Source organism: Elephantulus edwardii, unplaced genomic scaffold (genome assembly GCF_000299155.1).
Source record: "Elephantulus edwardii isolate Elephantulus edwardi_28Jun2011 unplaced genomic scaffold, EleEdw1.0 scaffold00466, whole genome shotgun sequence".
In the NCBI taxonomy this organism is placed as follows: domain Eukaryota; kingdom Metazoa; phylum Chordata; class Mammalia; order Macroscelidea; family Macroscelididae; genus Elephantulus; species Elephantulus edwardii.
Window position 1 is genome coordinate 738,663 of NW_006400216.1, and position 24,320 is coordinate 762,982.

General features: G+C 41.3%; 1 protein-coding gene across 1 annotated transcript in view; it reads left to right on the forward strand.

The window, feature by feature from the left end:
* The window catches only part of LOC102844345 (disrupted in schizophrenia 1 protein-like), a gene marked incomplete at its 3' end in the record, with an annotated part of 195,017 nt that overhangs the window by 95,432 nt on the left and 75,265 nt on the right, over positions 1-24,320 (forward strand). The window contains exons 5-6 of the mRNA XM_006902893.1: positions 2,926-3,055; positions 9,055-9,278. Of these exons, the coding sequence (XP_006902955.1) occupies positions 2,926-3,055; positions 9,055-9,278 (354 nt within the window). The remainder of the gene's footprint in view (positions 1-2,925; positions 3,056-9,054; positions 9,279-24,320) is intronic.

Below are 24,320 nucleotides of genomic sequence, written 5' to 3' on the forward strand. Positions count from 1 at the left end.
GCTGGTACCAAGATGATAGCTTTGATGATAGCTTTAAAAATATTTTTTTTGAAATTTCTGCTTGCATACCTGTCTTTCATATTGATCTGAGAGAATAATTTCAAAATAATCAATATTATCTGACTCGTGATGATGCACTGTTTCCTCCTTTATTTGATTTATTTTACATTTTGTTATTGTTTTCTTAGACTTGGCTTCCTGGAATTCTGGGCATTGCTTTAATTGGGTTAAATATAACTCTGTCATACTGAACTGTGTTAGGAATCAAACATTCTAAGCGGAATTGATTGTACTTTGACTATGAATCTCTGCATAGCTATTGTAAAAGCAATTTAAAATAAGTAAGTTGTGTCTGCATTTTTGTGAGTATCACTTTAATCAAATATGTCAGTTCTTGCAAGAATAAGAGAAAGAGCCTGATAGATTTTTCAGCCTTTTGCCAGACCTTGGTTGAGAAGCTTTCACCCAAGGACTTCTAAGTCACTTCTTTCAGCCTCCACACCAAGGGTAGTCCTGGGACATGGCTCAGTGGATGTCCAAAGCCATGTTGGCAACGAAAGACAATATGAGCTCCATGTGTAATTGTAAATTATCTAGTATTTTTTTTTTTGTTGGCTGTTACCAAGTCAGCCCCACGCTCATGGCACCACACACAGTGAACCATTTTGATCTTTACATTTTCACAAGTAGACAAGCCTTAATGCTTAGCCTAGACTAATTTGGAGGTTTCATGGAAGCCTGTTGAGTGTCGAGCTAGCAGGCGAGCTTCTGGTGACCCAAAAGTGGTGCACGTGCTTGGGATTCATTGACTAGAAACCAAACACGGGTCCCCTGATTGGAAAGAGAGTGCTCTTCTCCAGACCACCATCCCTCAGAGTCACCTAGGGGCTACAGTGAGAGAGGAAAGGGAAATACTAATTTTCATTTAACCAAATACAGGTATTCATTGTTTGATGTCTCAGAGGGCAGTGTCCTACAACATATATGGGTGTGGTACTATAGGACTTTTTTCCTTTCAAGGAAAAAGCAGTGCTGATAACCTAAAGGTAGACAGTTTGAACCCACCACCTGCTTCATGGGAGAAGGAGGAGCTGTCCTCGCCTGTGTGCTTCACCACCTCTGAAAACCCCTGGAGGGGCTGCTGTGAGTCGATTCTGACTCAATGGTGAGGAGTTGTTCTGTGAATGGTTTTAAAGACCCCATGCCCTGGCTTTTGCAGCGCTGGGTCTCAGGGATGACGCAGACCAGGGAGACAGAGGCCGTGGCTCTGAGCACAGTGTCTGGAGGTGGTGTCAGAGCTTCAGGACCAGACTCCTCCAGCTGCTGGGTGGACCCACAGGTGGGCCCAGGTGTGTCCTGTTCTCCCCAGCTTGCTGCCTCTCCCTCTGACCTACCACTTAGTCCACTCAGCCACAACCATGCTCCCCTAGCTCTCCCCCTCCCCCCAACATCTCCATGGGCAGTAGTGGCTACGAGAAAGACCTGAAACAGGCCCCCACAGGTTCTAATGCGGTGTTCATACAATGTTCAAATCACATTCCATTTCAGACACTATATTGTGGATTAAGCAACACATACTTGCATATCCAAAACTCTTTAATTTAAAAGTACAATCAACAAATGTTAAGGAACTATTTAAGATTTTTTTAACCCTAAGTTTTAAAATATGGTGTGTGCTTTACACTGTTAGCACATTTTAACTTGGAAGAACAACCTTTCAAGGGCTCAGTAGGTGTGCTTGGTTGTTAAGTTGTTGTGGGAAGGTGCCTTCCTGTTAGCTCTGTAGTGACGGAGTATACGACAGAACGAGGCATCACCCTCTCTTGCACCGTCCTCATAATGAATAATGGTATATGTCACCATCCTCACAACTGAACAGATGTGTACAGTATTGCCCGGTCTCATACCATCCTCACAGCTGAACAACCATATGCAACATCACCTGGTCCTGCATCATTCTTATAACTGAACAGACATATACAACATCGCCCAGTCCTGCACCATGTTCTCAACTGAACAACCAAATACAACATTGCCCAGTCCTGCACTGTCCTCACAGCTGAACAACTGTATACAGTGTCGCCTAGTCCCTCACAGTCCTCACAACTAAACAGACATAGACAACATCACCCAGCCCCACACCATCCTCACAGCTGAACAACCATATACAATGTCACCCAGTCTGGGCTGTCCTCAACAGAATAAAACATCCCCCAGGCCTGCACCATCCTCACAACTGAAGCCCTATTTGAGTCTATTGTAGCCATCGTGCCAGCACATCTCATTGAGAGTCTTCCTCTTTCTCATTGATCTTCTGCTCTTTGAAGCATGATGTCTTTCTCCAGAGCCTGGCCCTTTCTGATGACATGTCCAAATTGTGAGACAAAATCTCATTATCTTTTTTCCAAGACAGATTTGTTTGTTCTTCTGATAGTCTGCGGTATATTCTGTATCTTCACCAACACTGTAATTCAAAGGCCTCAGTTTTTTGTTCTTCCTTGTTCAGTTGCCCAGCTTTTGCAGGATTGCGGGTGGCTGAAGATATCCTGGCTTACTTAGGTCAGGCACATTGTACCTCAAAGGGACATCTTTGCTCTTTGATACTTTAGAGAGATCCTTTGTGGTAGATTTGACAATGGAATATGTCATTTGATCTCTTGAGTTCTGCCTCTGTGTGGTTAGTGACTATCATTTTGGTCATCAGAGTCCAAGGTATAATGGAAATTAGGCTATGAGGAAAGGAGGAAACATCCAAACCAAACCTCAACATGCTTAAATGAAAATGGTAATCTACGTTCCATAGATACCTCTTCCCTACAATCCTCCAGATGAAGAGAACAGCCAGAGGCCATTTGGGGAGATTTCTTCTACCCTCAAACATACTGTAGACCTGAGGATTTCACATTTGTGGTGTTTTATTTTCAGGGCCGTTAGTGAAGAAACCCAACCCATGCTCAGAATAGAGTCCAAACCGTTGGGACCTCCTGCTCAGGATGGACTCCGTGTGACCGTTACCAGGCGAGAACGGCTTATTCAGGAAAAATGGAGACTTCAGGTATGCTGACGAAGAATCTTCAGTAACTTAGGGCAATATTTTTCTCATGTGACAAAGTGGGTCTTGGATTTCTTAAGTGTAGCAATTAGAGACTTAGCTGTCACCTTGTAAGGTATAAACCAAGATGGAGGGGTGAGGGTGACTGGAGGGCTGTACAGCCTCATTACAAAGGAGCGCCTGAAAGCTCAGCAGTGGCTGCTCCATAATGAGTTTCTGATGCCCTCGTTACCTTCTGAACATGCCCTGCTTGTCTGCCGGGCCAATTTGTCACCTCTTGTCATTTTGACCTTTACAACATTCTTTTGGAAGGCAGAAAGGGATGTGTGCTGCTGTCGTTTAAGGAAATAAAGTACTGCCATGCTGGGTAGTGAGCGTATAAGGAGACAAAGCAGTGAGTGCAGACTTGGCCAGGCAGGCACACCTGTGAATGTCCAGCGACAGTCAATGAGTGTCCAGTGTGGGCCCCCGGACAATGGATGAGAGTGGCAAGAGTCACCCAGGGCCTAGACCTTAAGGCTCCTGTGCTAAAGTCAGCAGGCAGTGAGGAGCTCAGAGAGCCGACAGAGTTCTTCATGACTTAGTACATGGCTCAGTGTGTACACAGGACCTTGCAGGCTTTGAAGTAGGTCCTTGGTGGTGCAGATGGTCAAGTGCTAGACTGCTTGAGGAAGTTTGTCAGTTCAAGCCTCCCCAGGAGTGCTTGGGAAGACAGGCCTGTTGAGCCGCTTCCAGGACCTCTGGACCTCCAGTTGCAGCGCCCTGGTGAGCACAGTGCACAGGGGGTTGGAGGTCGGAGCAGGCAGATTGGGTGGGAGACTCTGGCAATAGTACAGTAATCTTGGACCAGAGGGAGCTACCAAGGCTTATTTTATAGTTAGAGTTTCTTAACACGTTGCTGCAAATGACGGCAAATATGTTTCTAAGCACGGTCGTCAATTTAAAAAGTGTGTGGCAATGTGTTAAAAACGTCTAGGGAGCTTTTCTATGCTGCACACAGGAATGCCAGGGGTCGAGAATGACTCTTTGCAGCTGTCACCAGGTGATAAGAGCTCAGCGAGCAGACCAGGGTGTCAGTGACGGTACCAACTGGCTGAGAAGTGGGAACAGAGCTGCTGTTGGGAGAAGAAGAGGGAAGAGACCTGGCAGAAATCTTCAGAGAGTTCTACAGGCAGAGTCTAGCACGGTAAAGGCTGGTTAGGTGAGGGTGCCCTGTGTATGCTGGGCAGCTCTGAGCCCAGGAGTCTCAGGGAAGGCGAGTGAGGGGAGAGTGGTACCCAGTGAAGTTGGGATGGAGGGGGCTGTAGGGCCTGGAGGCCAGTTGAAATGGGAAGCCCACTGCAGGCTTGGACACAGTGAAGTGACATGATCTGACCTCATTTCAGAGAATCGCATGGGTGGCTACTCAGAGCTGTTGAATCTGTTCTGAGTTAGGATGACCCTGCATGTGGGAAGTAGAAGGGGGCTTTGGGAGCTGTGACATTTCTGAAACAGACCTCCAATCCTGTCTTCTGAGGCATCTCCACTAAGGACGAGGGCAGGGACGGGTGGACGAAAAGCTGTGCCTTCACCTACCTTGTGACCAGGAGCTGAGCACATGGTAGTTTCTGCCACACAGAGGCTCTTGTGGTGAGAACAGTGCATAGGGAGTTGGAGGTGGGAAGATAATTACTCTGACGGTAATGCAGTAATCTTGGACTAATGGGAACCCCAAGGCATTATTCCATTTAGGATTTATTTGTCTAGCTTACTAGAGGTGGGTGTAGCAGGTCGAATTTGTAGAGTATCTGTGCCCTGTGGTACGAGACGAGGAGACATCCAGGTTAGCGCTGTGTTTATACCCTTCTGAAGCCACACCATGGGCCTTTTGAGTGTGCTGACTTAAAGAGCTGATTGTCATTTGGAAGCATGTAGTCATGTACTACAGGGAATGTGTGTACACAGTCGTCAGTTACCTGCTGCCTGCTTTATTTATTGGCCTGAGATGGAATGGCACTATTTGGATCCCTGTTGTACTAATGGAAATGACATTTGTATAGTATTTTTTACTATGTCACCAGCTGGAACATTGTGTTCTTCTTATTGCAAACCTAAGAAACCATGATTACTTACTTTCCCTGCACAATAAAGCCTCAGATTTGGGGACAGACCAACAGGGATTCTTTGCCTTTTTCCTTGGGGTCTTGTGGTAAGTGTCCCTTCTTAGCTGGTATCTTTACATGCAGTTGTCCTGTGGCTTTTGTTTGTTTGTTCAGGAGGCAGTGATTGTGAGGAAATATATTTACCTTGTTTCAGCTGATGAGAACTATAAAGTTGACATGGTTTTCATAGTTCAGGAAACCTTTAAAACTCTGCCTGCCTAAATTTACACAATGGAATACTATGCAGCATGCAGGAGTAATGATTTTGTAAATTATTACTTACCTTGAGAAAGTCTGGAGAGCAGTATACTGAGTGAATTAACTCAGTCCCACAAGGACAAATATTATATAAAACCATTATTGTTGAATGAGTATAAGGATCCAAAGGGTTGGCAGAGAGTAGAAGCAGAGGGATGAGGATGTGCAGGGGGAAGGGAGGTTTAATCATGAGGTTATATAATTTGATGGGTGGGAGGGTGAGGGAAATTGGAAGAATCTAGTCTGGAAAACAATATATTCAAACTGTGTAAATAAACTAGTATATATAAAAAAAGCAAGAAAAAAACTACAACACCCCAATCCCCAAAAACCCCAAATCAAACTCTGCCTGCCTCAGACAGGAGCCTCCATCTCTGGAACCCATGTGGTTGTTAGATGCCGTCGAGTATGACCCGTAGTGACTCTATGAACAACAGATCTGAACCCTGTCCTGTTCTGTGCCATCTTCACACCTCCTGACACATTAGAGTCTTTGTGGCAGTCACCATGTCAGTCTACCTGGTCAAGGGTCTTCCTCTCCTTTGCTGACCCTCCACCTTCATGAGCATCATGTCCCACGCCAAGGAATAGACTCTTCTAGCAACATGCCAGTAGGATATGAGGCAACGCCTCATCATTTTGCTTCCAGAGTACTCTGGGTGCACCTTCTCCAAAGACATATTTATTTTATTCTTTTGGCCATCTGTAGGACGTTTAGTGCTCTTCTACAACAACACAACTCAAAGGTATCAATTTTTTTCTGTGATCCTATTCATTATCCAACTCTCAGACGCATAGCAAGTGATTGGAGAAACCATGGTCTGAATCAGGCACAACTTAGTCCTTAAACTGACATTATTATCCCTCAATAATTTGGAGAGGTTCTTAACTGCAGACTTTCCAGTGCAATGTGTCTCTTATTTCCTGACTGCTGGTACCAAGGGTGTTAATTGTAGATCCAAATAAGATGAAGTTGTTTCAATCTTTTCTCCATCTATCGTGATGTCCGGGGATAAGAATATTTGTATTCTTGACATTTAGATGCAATCCCTATTGAAGACTTTATTATTTGATCTTCTGCAACAAGTGCTTCAAGTCCTCCTCACTTTCACCAAGCAAGCTTGTGTCATCTGCCTAACACAGGTTATTGATGAGTCTCCCTCTGATCCTGAAACCACATTGCTCTTCATAGAGTCTTTAAGTTCTTGAATAATTTATTTGCTTAGCATACAGATTGAATAAGTATGGATAGAGAACACAACCCAAATGTACTCCCTTCTTAATTTTAAACCATGTAGTGTTTCCTTGCTCTATTTGCACAACAGCCTCCTGGTCTAAGTATAGGTTTCACATGAGCACAATTAAGTGTTTTAGGATTCCCATTCTTTTCAGTATTAACTATAGCTTGTTGTAATCCACACAGTCAGATGCCTTTGCATAGTCAGTAAAGCACAAATAGACATTCTCCTGGTGTTTTTTACTTTCAGTGAGAATCCATCTGATGTCAGCAATGATATCCTTGGTGCCATGGACTCTTCTAAATCCTGCTTGAACTTCTGGCAGTTCCTTGTCTATGTACTAGTCTAGCCATTTTTGAATGATCTTCAGGGTTCTTTTTCTTCCATATGAGATTAATGATATTGTTTGATAGTTTCCACATTCTATTGAACCTCCTTTCTTGGGAATGGGAACAATATGGACCCCTTTCTTTCCATTGGCCAAGTAGCTGTCCTCCAAATTTTGTGTCATAGACTGGTGAGCACATCCAGGGCTGCATTTGTTAATTGAAACAAGTCAATTGGTATCCTATAGATTCCTGGGGCCTTATTTTTGCCAGTGCCTTCAAAGCAGTTTCCACTTCCTCCTTCATTACCATTGGCTCCTGCTCAGATGATACTTCCTGAAATTTTTCAGTGTCAGTCCTTTTTCTTTTTTAAATTAAATTTTATTAGTTTTAATGAACATTTACAGAGATTTTGGGTTTTCATTCATTCATTGTTGCACTGTTTTCTCCACCCTCATCCCCAGTTTGTTCTTCTTCCCCCCACCAATGTCTGTTTTAATTGTCCAATTGCCACAGTGCTTGTCAAAGTCAGTTCTGATTAATTTCTTTTGTCAGTGTGTCCCTTGCCATTCCCTATCACTCCTCCCTGAGAGAGACTTCACCCTGATTCATAAGGAAAAGGGGATGGCGTATTCTCTTAGCTACTTCCTGCTGAAAAGGGACGCTGTGGGTTTCAGGGTGAAGATCTTCTCTCACTACTCTAAAGGGCCCCTTTGGCAGTAGGAAACACATAGACTATTATGGAGATTGATTTTGGAATTTAGATGCACTGTTATCAGTTGTGCTTAGCCGTACATGTTCATATCCTCGAAGATGTATCATGGAAGTGTTGCAGCCTAGAAGATACAAATTTAACTAACAAGTTAAAAGTGCATGAGTCAAAAATTGAAAAGCAATAATATTCTGAGTAGAGGTTCTAATAGTGGCACAAATCAAGTTACAGAGGTAAGGTAGTTCCATTACTGGGAATATACCCAAAAGAGACCATAACTGACACCCAAGCAGATATATGCACACCCATGTTTATTGCAGCTTTGTTCACAATAGCAAGGAGTTGGAAACAACCTAAGTGCCCATCAACAAACGAATGGCTAGAGAAGCTGTGGTATATTCGCACAATGGAATACTATGCTGCATTAAAAAACAAGGAACTCATGCAATATTACTCAAAATGGTTGACTCTGGAGAACATTATGCTGAGTGAAATGTCCCAGTCACAAAGGGACAAATATTGCATGGTGCCACTGTTGTAGAATGGGACTGTCCTTGGGGTTGGGGAGAGACTGAGTAAGATGGGTTCAATAATGTATGCTGCTCTGAAACAGAGAAGAGAGAATACTGTTTAAAAGAGACATGTGATTAGGTATTTCGGTCATGACAGGAGTCTAGAGCGATGGCTACATGGTGGAGTGGACCTGGGGGTGGGTTTGTAAAATAATGAAAGAATCTTTTACTTTTCCAAAAGGGTAATGTCTGGTGGGGGGGAGCCTTGGGAGGGGACAAATCTACAACAATGACTGAATGGAAATCCAAAGCCTCTGTAAATTTTCACTGAAATTAATAACAAATTTAAATTTAAAAAAAAAAGAATTAAGTTACAGTCAGTTCTTTTTGATACAGTGATTCTGTGTGTTCCCTCCATCTTCCTTTGATGCTTTCTTGGTCATTCAATTTATTACTCATAGCATCTTTCAATATTATGACTCAAGGCCTAACTTTTTCAATTCTGTCAGCTTGAGAAATGCAGAGCAAGTTCTTCCCTTTTTATTCTCCAATTCCAGCTCTCTGCACATTCCATTATAATACTTTGCTTTGTCTTCTCAAGCTGCTCTTTGAAATCTTCCATTCAGTTCTTTTACATTAGCAAGTTTTCCCTTTGTTTTGGCTTGATGCTCTAGAGCAATTTTTAAGGGTCTTTTCTGACATCTATTTTGTTTTTTTCTTTCTGGAACTTATGACCACCTCAAATTTAAACGTGTGTCAGTAGTAGAGCAATATGCCACTAGCAGGTTAATATGGAATCTCTTCTTACTCCACAGCAAGAAATGGAAGCTCTCCAAGCAAGAATGGCTGTGCTGGAAGCAAAAGACGAACAACTGAGGAAGGAGATAGATGAACAAGAGCAGCTGGTAGGCTGGTCAGTTGGGGGACTGGGCACGCTACCCTTGGACCAGCTGCAGGAGATGCGTCGGGCCCTGGATGACACCTGGGCCTCAGCCACTCAGGTTCTCATCCTGGTAGAGCCACCAGAAGCCCTCAGGAGGTAATTTTGGCTTTGTAACTGAGGATTGCTTTATCTCTTTGTTTAGTTTATTAGACTGATTTTGTTTTGGAGTACTCAAATACAAATATTTCCCAAGCAGTGCTCTTTCCCAGGGGATACATTCCTTGTCTTTTAGGTGAGAGCAGTCCTTCTCATGTGGGTCAGTCCTCAGCATTGCAAGATATTTGTTTCACTGGCCACCTCACCCACAAAATGCCAGTGCCCTTCCCATCTCCAAATACTCTGTGGGCATCTTTCCTTTTGCTGAAGGTGATCATCTTTCAGACAGATGAACTGTACATTTCAGCAAGGGAGTAGAGGAACCATTTAGAAAGGGTGGCCAAATCTATAATAGTGTTTCAATATGAAAAGTGAATTATTGGTAATAATACAACCAGAAAACAAAAACTACTGCCATTAAGTTGATCCTAAATCATAGTTCTCCTCTGTCAGGTTTCCAAGGTGATAAATAATTTCAGGAGGAGACTGTTCATTTTTCTCCTGAAGAGCAACTGGTGGATTCCAACTGTCAAACTTTTAGTTCAAAAAGCTGAAATCAGAACCAACTCAGAGCCAACCTTCCATTGGGTTTCTGAGGCTGTAAATCATATAGAAGATTGCCATCTTTCTCTGATGGAATTGCTGGTAGATTTGAGCCTCCAGAGAGGTGCACCCCCACAGACCTACTAAGTTGCCAGCCTAGTAGGTTATGCTTGATGCCACTATGGCTTTTCATTTTATTTTTTTAAGTGTTTCAGCACAATTATTATTATTTTTTTAGTAACTGGAAAATGCTTTATTCATGGATAATGCCTTTAATGTCATTCTACCACTCCTCTGATCTTCAGTCATTAGTGTTTAAGACCTTTAAATCTGTGATTTAAAAAGAAATTCCTTTGTTTGTTTGTTTTATTATGCAGATTTCTCCCCCCATGCTTTCCTTGATTGACATTATGTTTCATACAATCATTCTCATACATTGTGTATAGAAAATTAACCACCACTGGACTATGCCCATCATTACCCTGTCTTTTCAGGTCTCCGCTGGATCTTCCCTATTTCCTTTACCCTCTCCCTCTATCCACCAAATTGTGCAACTCTGTCATTTCCTCCCTGCCCATTCTCACCCTTCTGCTCTCACTCATTCTTCAGTAAAACCCTATACACATCTTACTAGTTATCCTTCTATTTTTACTATAATGGTCTTATGTGGTATTTGTCTTTATGAGACTGAGTTAACTTTTTCACCATCATGCTCTCCAGTCTCTCCCGTTATGTAGTAATTTTCAAGATTATTGCTTCTGAGTGCTGTATAGTATTCCATTGTGTAAATATACCACACTTTCTCAATCGTTTATATTTTGTTTGGGCATATAAATACATCTTTTAAAATAAAACATCCCTAGAGTTAGTTTTACATAGTTTATAGGTAACAATACAATACAGAGCTAAAACAATGCTGGTCCTTTTTTAAATATTCACATTATTTTGATATTTGAATGAAAGTTTACAAGCTTTTATTCTATCATCACACACTTTATAACATTGTTATTACAATTCCATTAGATCATAGATATTTTGTGTTATAAAATTAGTTTTTGTTATTGTTGTTAAGTGTCATTGAGTTGGAACTGGCTTATAGCTGATTTTCAGCAGGTTTTCAGAGACTGTAAGTCACATGAGAGGATCTTTCTCCCTCAGAGCAACTGGTGGATTTGAACTGCCTTCCTTTGGATTGGAAGCTCAGCTCTTTACCCACTAGACCATAAGAGTACCCATAATATTCTTTACAATTGGTTAATGTTATTAACTAATGACAATGTCTGATCAACTCCTTATTGTATATTATTTTTCCCTGCACTCAACTTATCTGTTTATTAATTTTTACTTCCCTCTCCTTCCCATTCTATCCCTGGTAACCATCCAAGACTGATTCTGTTTGTAAACCTTACCTTAGCTTTTTATAATAGTGTTCTTATACCATCCTTTTGTGACTGACTTATTTTGCTTAGCCTACTGTCCTCTAGGGAGCTCTGGTGGTGTAGTGGTACGGAATTGTACTGCCAATACAAAGGCACATTTGAACCCACCAGCTGCTCCATGTAAGAAAGATGGGCAATCTCCTCCCATGTGATTTACTGCCTCTTAAAACCAACTGGAGAGTCAGCTATGGGTCGGTTCCAACTCCACAACAACACAACAACAACGTCCTCTAGATACATCTATGTTAGGCACTCTTCTGTGAATTCTTCATTGCCTTTAAGTGTTGCAAAGGACTTCACTGTGTGAATGCACCACAGTCCTTATGGCTTTGGTCTGTTAATGGATGCTTGAATTGTTTCCACTTCTTTGCTGTTGTAAAGAATACTGCAGTGGATATGGGTGTCCACAAAGCTGTTCACAGGGCACCTGTGATTTCTTTCAGATATATACCTAGTTGTGGGAGTGCTGGGTCAAATTGTATTTCTAGTCCCACCTTCTTAAAAAAGTATCAACCTACTTTCCACTGTGGTAGTACCATTTTACATTCCCATTTAGCAGTGTTTGAGAGTTCTACTCTCTCTATACCTTCACAAATATTTATAGTTTGCTGTCTTATTGAACTTCACTATTGTTACTGGGAAGAGATAATATCCCATTGTTTTGATTTTCATCTCTCTACTAGTTAATGATCTTGAGAACATTTCTAAAAGTGTCTTGTGACAAGCTGAGTGTCTTCTTTCACTTACATGTTCATGTCCTCTGCAAATTGTGTAATTGATTATTTGTCTTTTATTATTCAGTTATTGGAGTTTTCGATAAATTTTAGAGATTAGTCCATGGTCAGTTATGCCATTGTTGAATCTTTTTTTTTTTACCAGTATGTATTGTCTTTATGTATTGTCAAGATGGAACTGACCCATAGCAGACACTCTGGGTGGGTTTTCAGAAACAGTTAATCACTTGAGAGGAGACAGCCCATCCTTCTCCTGCAGAGCAGCTGGTGGATTCAAACCATGTGCCTTTGGGATTGTTGTGCTGTTTCTTGGAGAAATCTTTTCATGCACAACAGGATTTAATTTTTACAAGGTCCCAATCATCTAGTTTATCCTCTGTTGAGTGTGTTATTTTCTATAATATTTTATAGTCTATTTATACCATAGACTAGAGCTCTTAAATGTGTCCCAATTTTTTAATGATCTTTATAGTTTTATGGCTATGTCCTCGATCCATCTTGAGTTGTATTTGTATATGGTGTGGGGTATGGATCTTGTTTCAATTTTATGTAAACAGAAATTCAGGTTTACTGCTCTTTATTATTAATAATAACTAACAGATATTATATGTTAGGCATTGTGCTAAAATTCTGTTATTACTATTATAATTTTTATTTTTGAAAATTTTTGCTGTGAATATTCATATGGCAGATCAGTTTTCTATTAAAAAATCATTTTGAATGTTTGTAAACATTTTGAATGTTTACAGAGAAAATAGATTTTTAGCTCATTTAATGCATACTGTGTTTCATGATTGCAGCACCCACAATGTAGTGTCACTCACTTCACTTCATCTCTGTATTTCTCCTTTTCATTCCTCCTTCTTTCCTAAACCTATTCCCCTTTTGTACTTTTGAGAAAACGTTGTCTTTTTTAATCTCAAATGGTTGATTGGTTAGTTATTCTAAGGACTGTGCATTTTCTTGGTGTTATTTACTTTACAGACTCATCTATTATTTGACTAAATTTTGAACCCTGCTGGTGAGTTCAGTAGCAGACCTGAGGGGTTACTAAGGGCCATAGTCTTGAAGGTTCCATCAGCCTGTATTTGGCCAGTAAATTATTTTTAAAAAAATTTTAGCTTTGTTCCACATTTTCCCCTAATTTATCCAGAACTTGAGTTGTTTTTTTTTTCCACTCTGGCTAGGGCTTGAATTTTTCAAGAACAATATTCTCACCACTAGGCAGATAGGCAACATCATGAGAGATGGAGAGAAGACTGAAACTATCAACAACTTCATCTTCTTGGATCCACCCACAAATCAATCCTTTGGTATCAGCAGTCAGGGGATCATATGATGAATTGCACTGGGAAAATCTGCAGGCAGGGACTCTTCTAAATTATTGAGGAGCAGTGATGCCACTTTGAGGACTAAGATGTGTCTGATTCAGGTCATGATCTTTTCAATCACTTGGTAAGCATTTGAGACTGAACCATGAATAAGGATGACAGAAGAATTTATGTCTTTGAGCTGTGGTGTTGGAGAAGAGTGCCTAATACCCTATGGACTGCCAGAAGAACAAACAGATATGTCTTGGAGAAGGTGCAGCCAGAGTGCTCCTAGGAGGCAAAGGTTATACAGCTTTGTTTCACATGCTTTAGGCATGTTGCTGTTGTTGTTGTTGTAATTATGTACCATTGAGTAGACTCTGACTCATAGTGACCCTATGAATAGTAGCTCTGAATCCTGCTCTATCCTGAGCCAAGTTCACTCTCTGTGACCCATCTACCCTCATTACTCTAGTCTGTCCATCTATCTCATCCAAGGTCTTCCTCTCCTGAACTGTCCCTTCACCCTACCAAGAATGATGTCTTTCTTCAAGGCCTCTTGGCCACATGTATACACTATGTGAGATGGGGCCTCAAAATCTTTCCTACAAGGAGCTTCTTTGTTTACCCTTTCCAAGACAGACCTGTTTGTTCTCTTGGTAGTCCATGGTATGTTCATTACTCTTCTCCAGCACCACAACTCAGAGGCATCAATTCTGTCATCTTTGGTCATTGTCTAGCTCTCTGATGCATAGTAAGTAATTATGAAGACTATGGCCTGGATCAGGGGCACTTTGGTTACCAGACTGACATCATTGTTCTTCAGAACATTGGAGAGATCCCTGAAAGCACATTTTTCTAATGCAATTTGTCTTTTGATCTTATGACTGCTGGGGCCAAGAGTGTTGATTGTGGACCTGAGCAAGCTTGTTAGCAATCTCAATCTCTTCTCCATCTATCATGGTGCTGCCAGTTGGCCCAGTAGTGAAAATCTTTGTTTTCTTGATGTTGGGATTTAATCCATATTGAAGACTACAGTCCTTGACCTTCTGTGGCAAATTCTTCAGGTCCTCAGTTCCAGCAAGCAAGGTTGTATCATCTGCATAATGCAGGTTGTTGATGAGTCTTTCTTTAATTCTCATGATGCATTCTTCCTCTTAATGTAATAATTTTCAGTCTCCCAGATGATCTGTTTCACATATAGATTGAAAAGTTATGGGGACAGGATATATTCCCGATGCATTCCTTTCTTGATTTTGAACCATATATAGTGTTTCCTTGCTCTGTTCTGACTACTGCTTCCTAGGCCAAGTATAGGTTTCACATGAGCACAATCAGGTGTTTTGGAATTCCCATTCTTCTCAATGTTAGCCACAATTTGTCGTGATCCACACAAATGCCTTTGCATAGTCAATGAAACACAAATAGACATTGCTCTGGTACTCTCTGTTCTCAGTCAAGATCCATCTGACATTGGCTATGATGCCCCTAGTTTCACGGCCTCTTCTACATCCAGCTTGTATTTCTGATGATTCTCTGTTGATGTACTGTTCCAGTAATTTTTGGATGATCTTCAGCAGGATTTTCCTTGCATGTGACATTAATTATAATGTTTGATAACTTCCATACTATATTGGGTCACTTTTTTTTTTTTTGAATGAGGATAAATATGGATCTCTTCCAGTCAGTTGGCCAACTGGTTATTCTCCGTATTTCTTGGCACAACCTGATTAGCACCTTCAGGGCAGCATCTGTTTGTTGAAATATGGCTTTTTGTAATCTATCAATTCTTGAAGCCTTGTTTTTTGCCAATTCCTTCAGAGCAGCTTGAACTTCCTCCTTCATCACCAGTGGCTCTTGAACATAAGTTGTTTCGTGAAATTTCTTCTATGTAAGCCAATTCTTTTTGGCACAGTGACTCTGTACTTCTTCCCTTTTTTATTTTTATGCTTCTTGGATTGTTCAATATTCTGCCCATAACATCCTTAAAGTATTGGAATGCAAAGCTTGAATTTGTTCTTTGGTTCCTTCAGCTCAGAAATACTGAGAAAATTTGTCCATTTTGATTTTCTGACTCCAGCTCTTTGCACTTTTCATTATGATACTTTGCTTTGTCTTCTTGAGTTGAAAACTTCTGTTTGGCTCCTTAACTTCCTGATTTCTTCCCTTTGCTTTGACTTCTTGGTGCTCTAGTGCAATATTCAGAGTCTATTTCAACATCCTTCTCAGTCTTTTCATCCTCCTCGGTCTTTGTAATGACTTTTGCATTCTTCATGGATAATATTCATGGTATGTTGCTAGGGGAGGCTATTCCATGGAGAAGGATGTTGTGTTTTGAAAAGTGGAGGATCAGTGAAAGAGAGGAAGAACCTCACCCAGATAGATTGATCACTGACTTCAGCAATTGGCTTGAGTATTTTAAATATTGTGAAGATGGGATAGCTTAGGTCAGGGTTCTTATCTGTTGTTCATAGCATCACTATGTATCATACTTGACCCTGGAACACCTAACAACAACAACAATATCCAGGACTTCATACTGTAATTCCTTTCAGAGTGGTTGGCGGTGACATCTGAGTACCCTCTAGTTCTCTTGGTCTCAAGGTGTCTACACTTAAGTTCTCATGGTATTTTGGACCAACTGTTTCTATGCATCTTTCATTTTCTTCATTCTGCTTTGCTTTGGATGGGGAGAGAGCAACAATTTCATTTTAGATAGTAGCTCACAAGCTTTTAAGACCCTATTTGCTATTTGCTGACTGTAGAACATTTTCTTTATGGATATTATGCCAGTTGACCTTCATGTCCCCCAAGAGTGAGCTGACTCCCCAGGTCCAATGACTGATTCTGTCAAAGTTTTTGATTATGTTTAAGAAGTTTTCATAACTTTGCCGGTATATGTTTTACTAAATCTGTGGATATATTTGCAACATATATAAATGGCTGTGTAGAAACATCCTTTGTCAAATGTATACATCATAGTAAAGTTGTATATTATTACTAGATGCATGTCTTAAATACTTTGGACATGTGTTTGAAATCTAACTCAGCCACTTCTTAGCTGATTTGGGAGAAGAAATACTGTGTTACTGTCTTATAGTCCTGTTATTTGCAGATTAACTGAATTTATACATATAAAACTCTTCTAACATTGTTTAGAAGCAGGAGTGACATCCATTTCCTAAACAACATGCCTCTGGAAACTCTATGAACTTTGATAAATGACGATAGTTATAAAAAGGCTTCAGGTCTTTTATTCATAGGGTCTCCATGAGTTGTGGTCAACCCAGTGGCCATCAACAACAACATTTTCTGAAGTCTAGTAAACAATATGTCACTGCTTGTCATTTTTATGATGGAAATCCAGCCTCCTGAATACCTTCTATGATGAACCTACAAACTACTTATCCAAATGTGTCTTGACTATTTTGTTACAGATTGTTCTCAAGATAGGAGTAAGAATCTTGCTGTAGGACTTGCCACAAATTTTGGCTTCCCTAGACTATTTTCTTTTTTTCACAATTAAAAATAAAAATTTTATTATTAATTACGAAACCCCCAATAGTTCTGAAAGAATAGTTCAAACTGCACTGAAGGCATTGCAAAAACCAAGATTCTATCTAGGAATTGATGGATGCCTGGTTTTAACATCAGTTAGAGCAGTGATCTGCAGAATATTCACTAATTTAAGATACGGAGACAGAAACCTGGCCATGCTCCCTTCTGGGCCTGTTATGTTTCACTAGGATAGTGAAGAAGAAAGATAATACACAAAATGCAAAAAAATGATGACCATCTCACCAAAGGCAATGTAGCTGATATGCATACTCCCAGGGGATCGTTCTGATTTGTAGTTCACAGAAGGGCACCTAACAACATCAACAAGAGCTGATCTGGCTTCCTCAATTTTAGCAGCCCTGCTGGAAGTCACAGCCCTCAGTTCCCCTGGGGGCGTGGTCCGAACCCCAGTAATCCTATAAAAGAAGCTTCCACCTGGACCTCTTTGGCCTTCATCCTTAGCTCACCTGGGGTGGCTACAGGCTACACAGCTGCAGGAGCTTCTTGGGACCTTCTTGGTGGCTGAACCCGGAGAAACACCACCTGAAGGTCTGGGGTTGAAAGGAATTGGAGAAACTATATATTGTTAGAATAATGGGCTGGCTGGTTTGATAGATTAAACATTAAAGGTATTTTTGACTCCCACATTCTGATGGCTAATTTGGTACTAGTATTATTGGAACAACTTGTGATTACAAATACTTATATCACATGTTAGCCCACCCATCAGAGGAAGCTACAGCACTTATCTTTGGGAGCTACTTCAAACTTCCTCCATCCCCTTCTCATCCTAGCTTTACCCTGCAGACATCTAACTCCATGTTTCATTCTCATTGGACAAGGGAAAGAGGCTTAGATCATTGCCAAACTTTAGTCAACTAGGATTTTTCACACTGTTGTTGTTAAGTGCCATGGAATCAGCTATGTCTCATAGCAATCCTATGAACAATAGATCTGAATGAAACTTCTTAGCCTGCACCGTCCTCATGATCTCCAACGTGCCATTGTTACAATCACTGCATCATTTCCTCTTGTTGAGAGTCTTCCTCCCTTCCTCTGGCCCTCCACCTTTCTCAGCATGATGTCTGTTTCCAAGGACTGGCTCTTCCTGACAACAGGTCCAAAGTACATAAATGAAGATCCACCATCCTTGTCTCTAAGGAGCACCCTGGTTGTACCCCCTTCAAGACAGACTTGTTTGCTCTTTTCACATAGACCTTTAACTACTTCTTGTGCTCTCCTCCTCCTCTGTCTTTATAATATTTCCTTGCCTATTCCATTGGCCTCAAGTTTCCCTTCTTCTATATCCCTATTTTCCTGTGAAAATCATCCTTTCTGTTTCAACATGTATGTGTGTGCAAGTGAGTGTATATAGACGCAGGATCATTCTAAAATTTATAAATAGATATCTTGTATTTTCCAATATGAAGCTTAAAATGAGCTCTGACTTGTTCTCCCGTCTAGATCTATTCTAATTTGTCTTTCTCTTTGCTCTTAATTAAGGGGAGGTTTGTTGTACCTTTATATCTCTCCCATGCTGGCTCTTTGAGTGAAAAAGCTCAGACAATCCTAATTTAGAAGCCACTCTATTACTCAGTGAAGCCACCATACTTCTGAGTCAAACTCATGGAAATTAGGCATATTTGTATCTCTGGTGGCCCCGTAAAGAGTTGTGATGCCAGCCTGAAGGCATGCAGTTCGAATCCACCAGCTTCTCTGTGGAAAAAGATGGGCTATTTATTCCTATACATTTTACAGCCTCTGGAAACCCACTGGAGAGTCAGCTATGAATCAGTTCCAACTCTCTTTTGACACATAACAATAACATTTGTATGTAAACATATAAACTGTAGAATGTTTTCTTACACATTTTTATACGCAAACTCCTATCATTAACATATTGTTGTGTGATAAGGAAAACAACACTAGACAGCTGAGTAAGTGAAACCTCAGGAAGTTTCTCTGGAATAGCAACTAGTAAGAGTGCATCTTAAGTGTGTACATCTGTGGGTGACTTGCTGGGAGGCCCCTGGCTAATGTCAGGGAAGGATGAAGGTCGGAGGGAGGATCTGGTTAGAGCTGATCTTAATTTATGATGGAACACAATAGAAAACATAGTAGCATTTGAACTTTCCCAGGTCTGCGCCTCGATCATGCAGCATGGCAGGATGGGATGAAGAGGCACCTTCTCAGAGATGCCACTGCCCAGTGATTACAGCCAACAATCAGAGTTTTGATCAGACAAAAAAAAAATAAATAAAAGAGAACCTTTTTCTGAGCTCCTCGGGAGTCGGGCAGATCTCTCTGTGGCACCAATGGTTTGCTCTTGGATACCAACTTTGCAAGAAAGAGCTGATGCTGCTTCTGTGAAGGGGGCAGCCAGGAGACTCTTCGAAGGAGATGGTGTGGAAATCAACTCCATGAGCACACGTTTTTGGGGATGTTTTTGTGGGGTTGGGAGTGGGTGGAATCAGACACTCTACAGTTAGGTAGCTGATAAAGTAGGGGCTGTAAGAAAAGACAGGAGCCCCTTATAATGTGTATTTGTTTGGATTTTCTTCCTCCCAGAAATCTACTTTCTCTCCATTAAAACAGCTCATTTAGTCCTACAAAGGCCTGCCTTGACTGAGAGGGGCCTGGGAGAAGGGCTCTATCCTGTGACCTGGAGTTCCCTTCCCGTATTAACCCAGGCGCTCTTTTACCTTCTTCATATCCACCCTGCTCCTGTCCTTCCAATGAGACTGGGGTGCTGGGCCTGGAGAAGAGAGCAGGAGATGGGAGGCCGCATCCGTGCATGTGGGCATAGGATTCCATGTTGTTCTTTGGCATAAAGAGGGGAGAGCCCTGATGTGTACCCCCTGCTTTCTTGGGCCCACACAGCCTCCAAGTTGTCAAGTCCTTTAGCTATGCCTGGCTGGCTGCTGGTCTGTGGCTGAGTGCTTCATTCAGGCCCCTGGGAGTTTCACGCTCTTCATGAAACGTGCTCTGGCAGCTCATGGATGACTTGTCTCTGGTTGCTCATTTAAAAGGAACATGTCATGTCTTTTCACAAACCATTGGTGTGAGCTGAGAAAGAAATCCAAGCCCTGGACCAGGAAGCTGGCTGGACTGTGGGAGCCTCTGAATCCCCTTTCCCACCCCTAGGTGAGTGGAGCCTGAGGCTGCAGCCAGATTGCTGCCCTTTCTGTGTCAGAGCCCTGCTCCCGAAGGAGGCTGCCTCTACCTCTCATCCAGTTCTCCCACACATCGAGTCTCCAGTGAGTGAGGCGGGCGGATGTCAGGGCTTTTTCTGAGAGATTTGAAATAATGAGATTTAGTAGCTCACAATTGACTGGGGGTAAATATCGATTGTTTCACCCTTTCCCCAGATACATGTCTTAGATCAAGGAGACTAGGCAAGAGCTGGGCTGGAATTGGAACAAGCGCCTGCTGAGAGGGTCTCAGCAGAGTAGGGCCTTTGCTCAGAGGTAGCTGCTGAGACCCCTCAATGCTTCTGACTGAGTGACCCAGGCTCATGTGAGGGCCCCTTGAGAAGGGGATGTTGCCAAGACAGAGGTTCTCCTCCAAGCTGTTACCAGGCTGCCTTCCTGTCACCTTCTGAATGGTTGGCCAAAAACAATGGCTTTGGGGGACCAAGAGCCTCAGAAATAACATCATCTGGAGGAAGAGAGGAGCTTTGAGTTACACAAACTGCAGCTGCCTGAGATGTCTGTCCTTTCTCTTTAGAAAGCAGACTTTCTATTTTTGCCAAGACTTTATTGCTGTTTGTGGTTTGATGTCATTGAGACAATTCTGACTCATTGTGGCCTTGTACACAAGGGATCCAAACCCTGTCAGGTCCTGCCCCATCCTCACAGTTTCTGCTATTTTTTTTAAGCCCATCATTGCATTCTCTGTGGTAATTTATGTCCTTTAGAGCTGTCCTTCCCTTTTCTACTTTGCCTCCTTTCCATTAATGGAAAGTTCTTTTCCAAGAACTGGCCCCTTCTGACAACATGCCCAAAGTATGTGGGGTAAAGTCTCACTAACCTTGCCTCTCAGGAGCAGCCTGGCTGCACTTCCTCCAATGAACTTGTCTGTTCCTTTGACAGCGGATAGTCAGTACTCTTCACCAATACCACAACTCAGAGATGTCCATTCTCCTTTGGTCTTCCTTTTTCACTTTCCAACTTACACATACATTGGAAGTAATTGAAAATACCATGGCTTGAATCAGGCACACCTTAGTGCAAGTCTTTAAACTGACATCTTTGTTCTTTAACACATGGTCCTTGAAAGCAGATTTGCCTAATGGAACACACATTTTGATTTCTTGATTGCTGCTTCTGTGTGTGTTGATTGTAGAGTCAAACAAAATGAAATCCTTGAAACTTCAATCTTTTCTCTTATCATGATGTTGCCTATTGGTCCAGTTGTGAAGATTTTCGTTTTGTTCACATTGAGGTTTCATTTATGGTGAAGGCTGTAGTCTTTGATATTCTTCACTAGTGCTTCAAGTCCTCTTCACTTTGTACAAGCACGATTGTATCATCTGCATAAAACATGTTTGCTGATGAGCCTTCATCTGATCCTGATGCCTCTTTTTCTTTCATATATTTTCTCAAATTATTTGTTGAGTATACAAGTGGAATAGATATGGAAGAAGGATAAAGCCATGATGCACAGCTTTCTTGATTTTAAACCATTCTGTGTTCCCTTACTCTGTTTGGACAACAGCTTCTTGGTCTAAGTTTAGGTTTTGCATGAACACAATTAAGTGCTCTGAGATTCCCATTCTTCGCAATGTTAGCCATATTTTGTCATTCATACAGCTAAATGCTTTTCCATAGTCAATAAAACTCATATAGACATCCTTCTGGTATTCTCTGCTTTTAGCCAAGATCCATCTGACATCAGCAATGATATTCCTTGTTCCATGGCCTCTTCTGAATCCGGGTTGAATTTTTCTCAGTTCTCTGTTGGTGTACTGCTCCAACCATATTTGAATAATCTTTAGCAAGATAGTACTTTTTTGTGTGATGTTAATCAGTTTGCAAAGCAGATAAATAGGCAATAAACATTTGCCTTGAATGTTAATGCAATGAGATAGTTGTTGTTGTTATGTGCCATCAAAGTCGCCTGTGACTTATAGCAACTCTATGGACAACAGCCCTAAACCCTGCTCTATCCTGGGCCAATCTTACTGTCTTTGACACATCCACGCCCATTACCCCAGTCACTGAATCAATCCATGTCATCGAGAATCTTCCTCTCCTGCACTGTCCCTCCACCCTCCCAAGCATGACATCCTTCTCCAAGGACTGATCCCAGCTTGCAACATGTCCAAAGTATGTCAGACAAAGCTTCAGAATCCTTGCCTCCCAGGAGCAGCCCGGTTTAACCCTCTACAGGATGAACTTGTTTGTTCTCTAAGCATTCCATGATATATTCAATACTCTTCTCCAGCCCCCACAGCTCAAAGGCATCAATTCTCCTTCTGTCATCCCTAGTCATTGTCCAGCTCTCTGATAGTGTATGGGAAATGTGGAACAAGTGAGTTCATGGAGGAGAGTTACAGTAAGTACTCGTCTTTGGTGTGGCATCTCAGTTTTCATAATTAGATTTGTAATAATGATAACAATGATATATTAATTTTATTTTTGTTATTGTTAGAAGACTCTCTGAAATGTGCCCTATGCTGCCTTGGGTTCACTTATCAGTCTATGCCAGGAAATTGTGAGATGGCTAACCCTGACAGCCTATCTACTCTTCCTGTTCTTCCCACCCCATCTCAATACTATTTTTATAACAGTGGTCTTATGCAGTATTTGTCCTTTTGTGACTGAGATAATTCACTCAGCATAATGTCTTCCAGACTCATCAGCTATATCTATGACAGAGGCAGAGAGGGTTTTGAAAGCTACACACAGAACAGGATCGGGTGATGGGAGGATGGAAGCAGAGATTGGAGCAACGTGGTCACAGTCCAGGAATGCATCCATCAAACATCAAGAAGTAGGAAGAGCAAGGAATAGAATCTCCCTTAGAACCTCCAGAGGGAGGAAAACCCTACAAATACCTTGAATTTGGACTTCTGGCATCCAGAAAGGGCTCTCTAGTGTTGTAGTCCTCAGAGAGCCGAGCTGCTAGCCCAAAGGCTGTGCTTCTCTGGTGGTTTGAATCCTCCAGCTGCTCTGTGGAAAAGAGATGAACAGTCTCCTGTCAGACCATTGACAGTCTAGGAAATGTGCTGGAGGGACAGCTATGAGTTGGCATGAACTTGATGTCCATGAGCTTGAATTTGACTTCCAGGACCAACAGGGAATAATAAGTTTCTATTGGTTGAAGTTACCAAGCTGTGGCAGCATACACAGTTGCCACAGGATATGCACAGCCCTCAGGAAAGCAAGATCCTGACTTCTGTTTTTCATGAAATATATTTGAGAGAAGGTGTTCTGGTGGTGTAGCCAGTCCTTAGGTAGCTGCACTGATAACCAAAAGATAATGCCTCTCTGTTGATTTGAATCCACCTGTGGTGCTGTAGGAAAAAAAAAATGAGCAATTGTCTTATGTGCCTATTATGACCATGGAAACTCAACAGACTTTGAGTTAGCTAGGAGTTGGTTCCAGCTTGATCAAAGTGAAATAGATGTTTGAGAAGCTCAAAGTTACTAATAAAATTGATAAAAAAAGAGTTTATATTGCGCTAGAATAAGGAGTCAAGAAATATAGAATAAGAGAATGAGAAAAGTAGCTACATTTTTTAAACATTTCATACACATTTTGTGAATTCTTTCTACTTTTCTCTCCAAGGAATTTTTAATGTAAGTCTTTAATTTTATTAGTGTCATTATTCTGTAGCTCTAATCCGGAGATTCATAATTTTTCCATACTTCTTTTATAAGCTTAGTAATCAGTGTAATTGTTTATCAGATAGAGCCCCATGAATTATCAAAGACTGAAAATAGTTACGTTACAATGATGGTGAATCATTGTCTTGAGTATGGAAATCAAAGGAAGAGGAACAGTTGTAAGCAGACACTAATGAATGGAACATGGAATGTGAGAACCATGAATGTAGGAAAATTAGATATTGTTAAGGAAGAAATGGAACACATAAATATTGATATACTAGGCATTGGTGAGAAGAGATGGACTGGCATGGGGCATTTTGAGTCAGATGATCATATGATATATTACTCCAGAGGTGAGGAAAAACGGGGTTGCTTTCATAGTTAGAAAAGCCATTTCTAGATCTGTCTTGAAGTACAATATTGTGAGTGACAGGAAAATATCCATACGCGTACAAGAAATCCAGTGAATACCACTATCATTCAGATATATGCACCAACAACCAGAGCCAAAGAAGAGGAAATAGAAGATTTCTACCAACTTTTACAGTCGGAGATTGACTGAATATGCAATCAAGATGCATTGATAATAATGGGTGACTAGAATGCAAAAGTTGGGAAGAGAAGA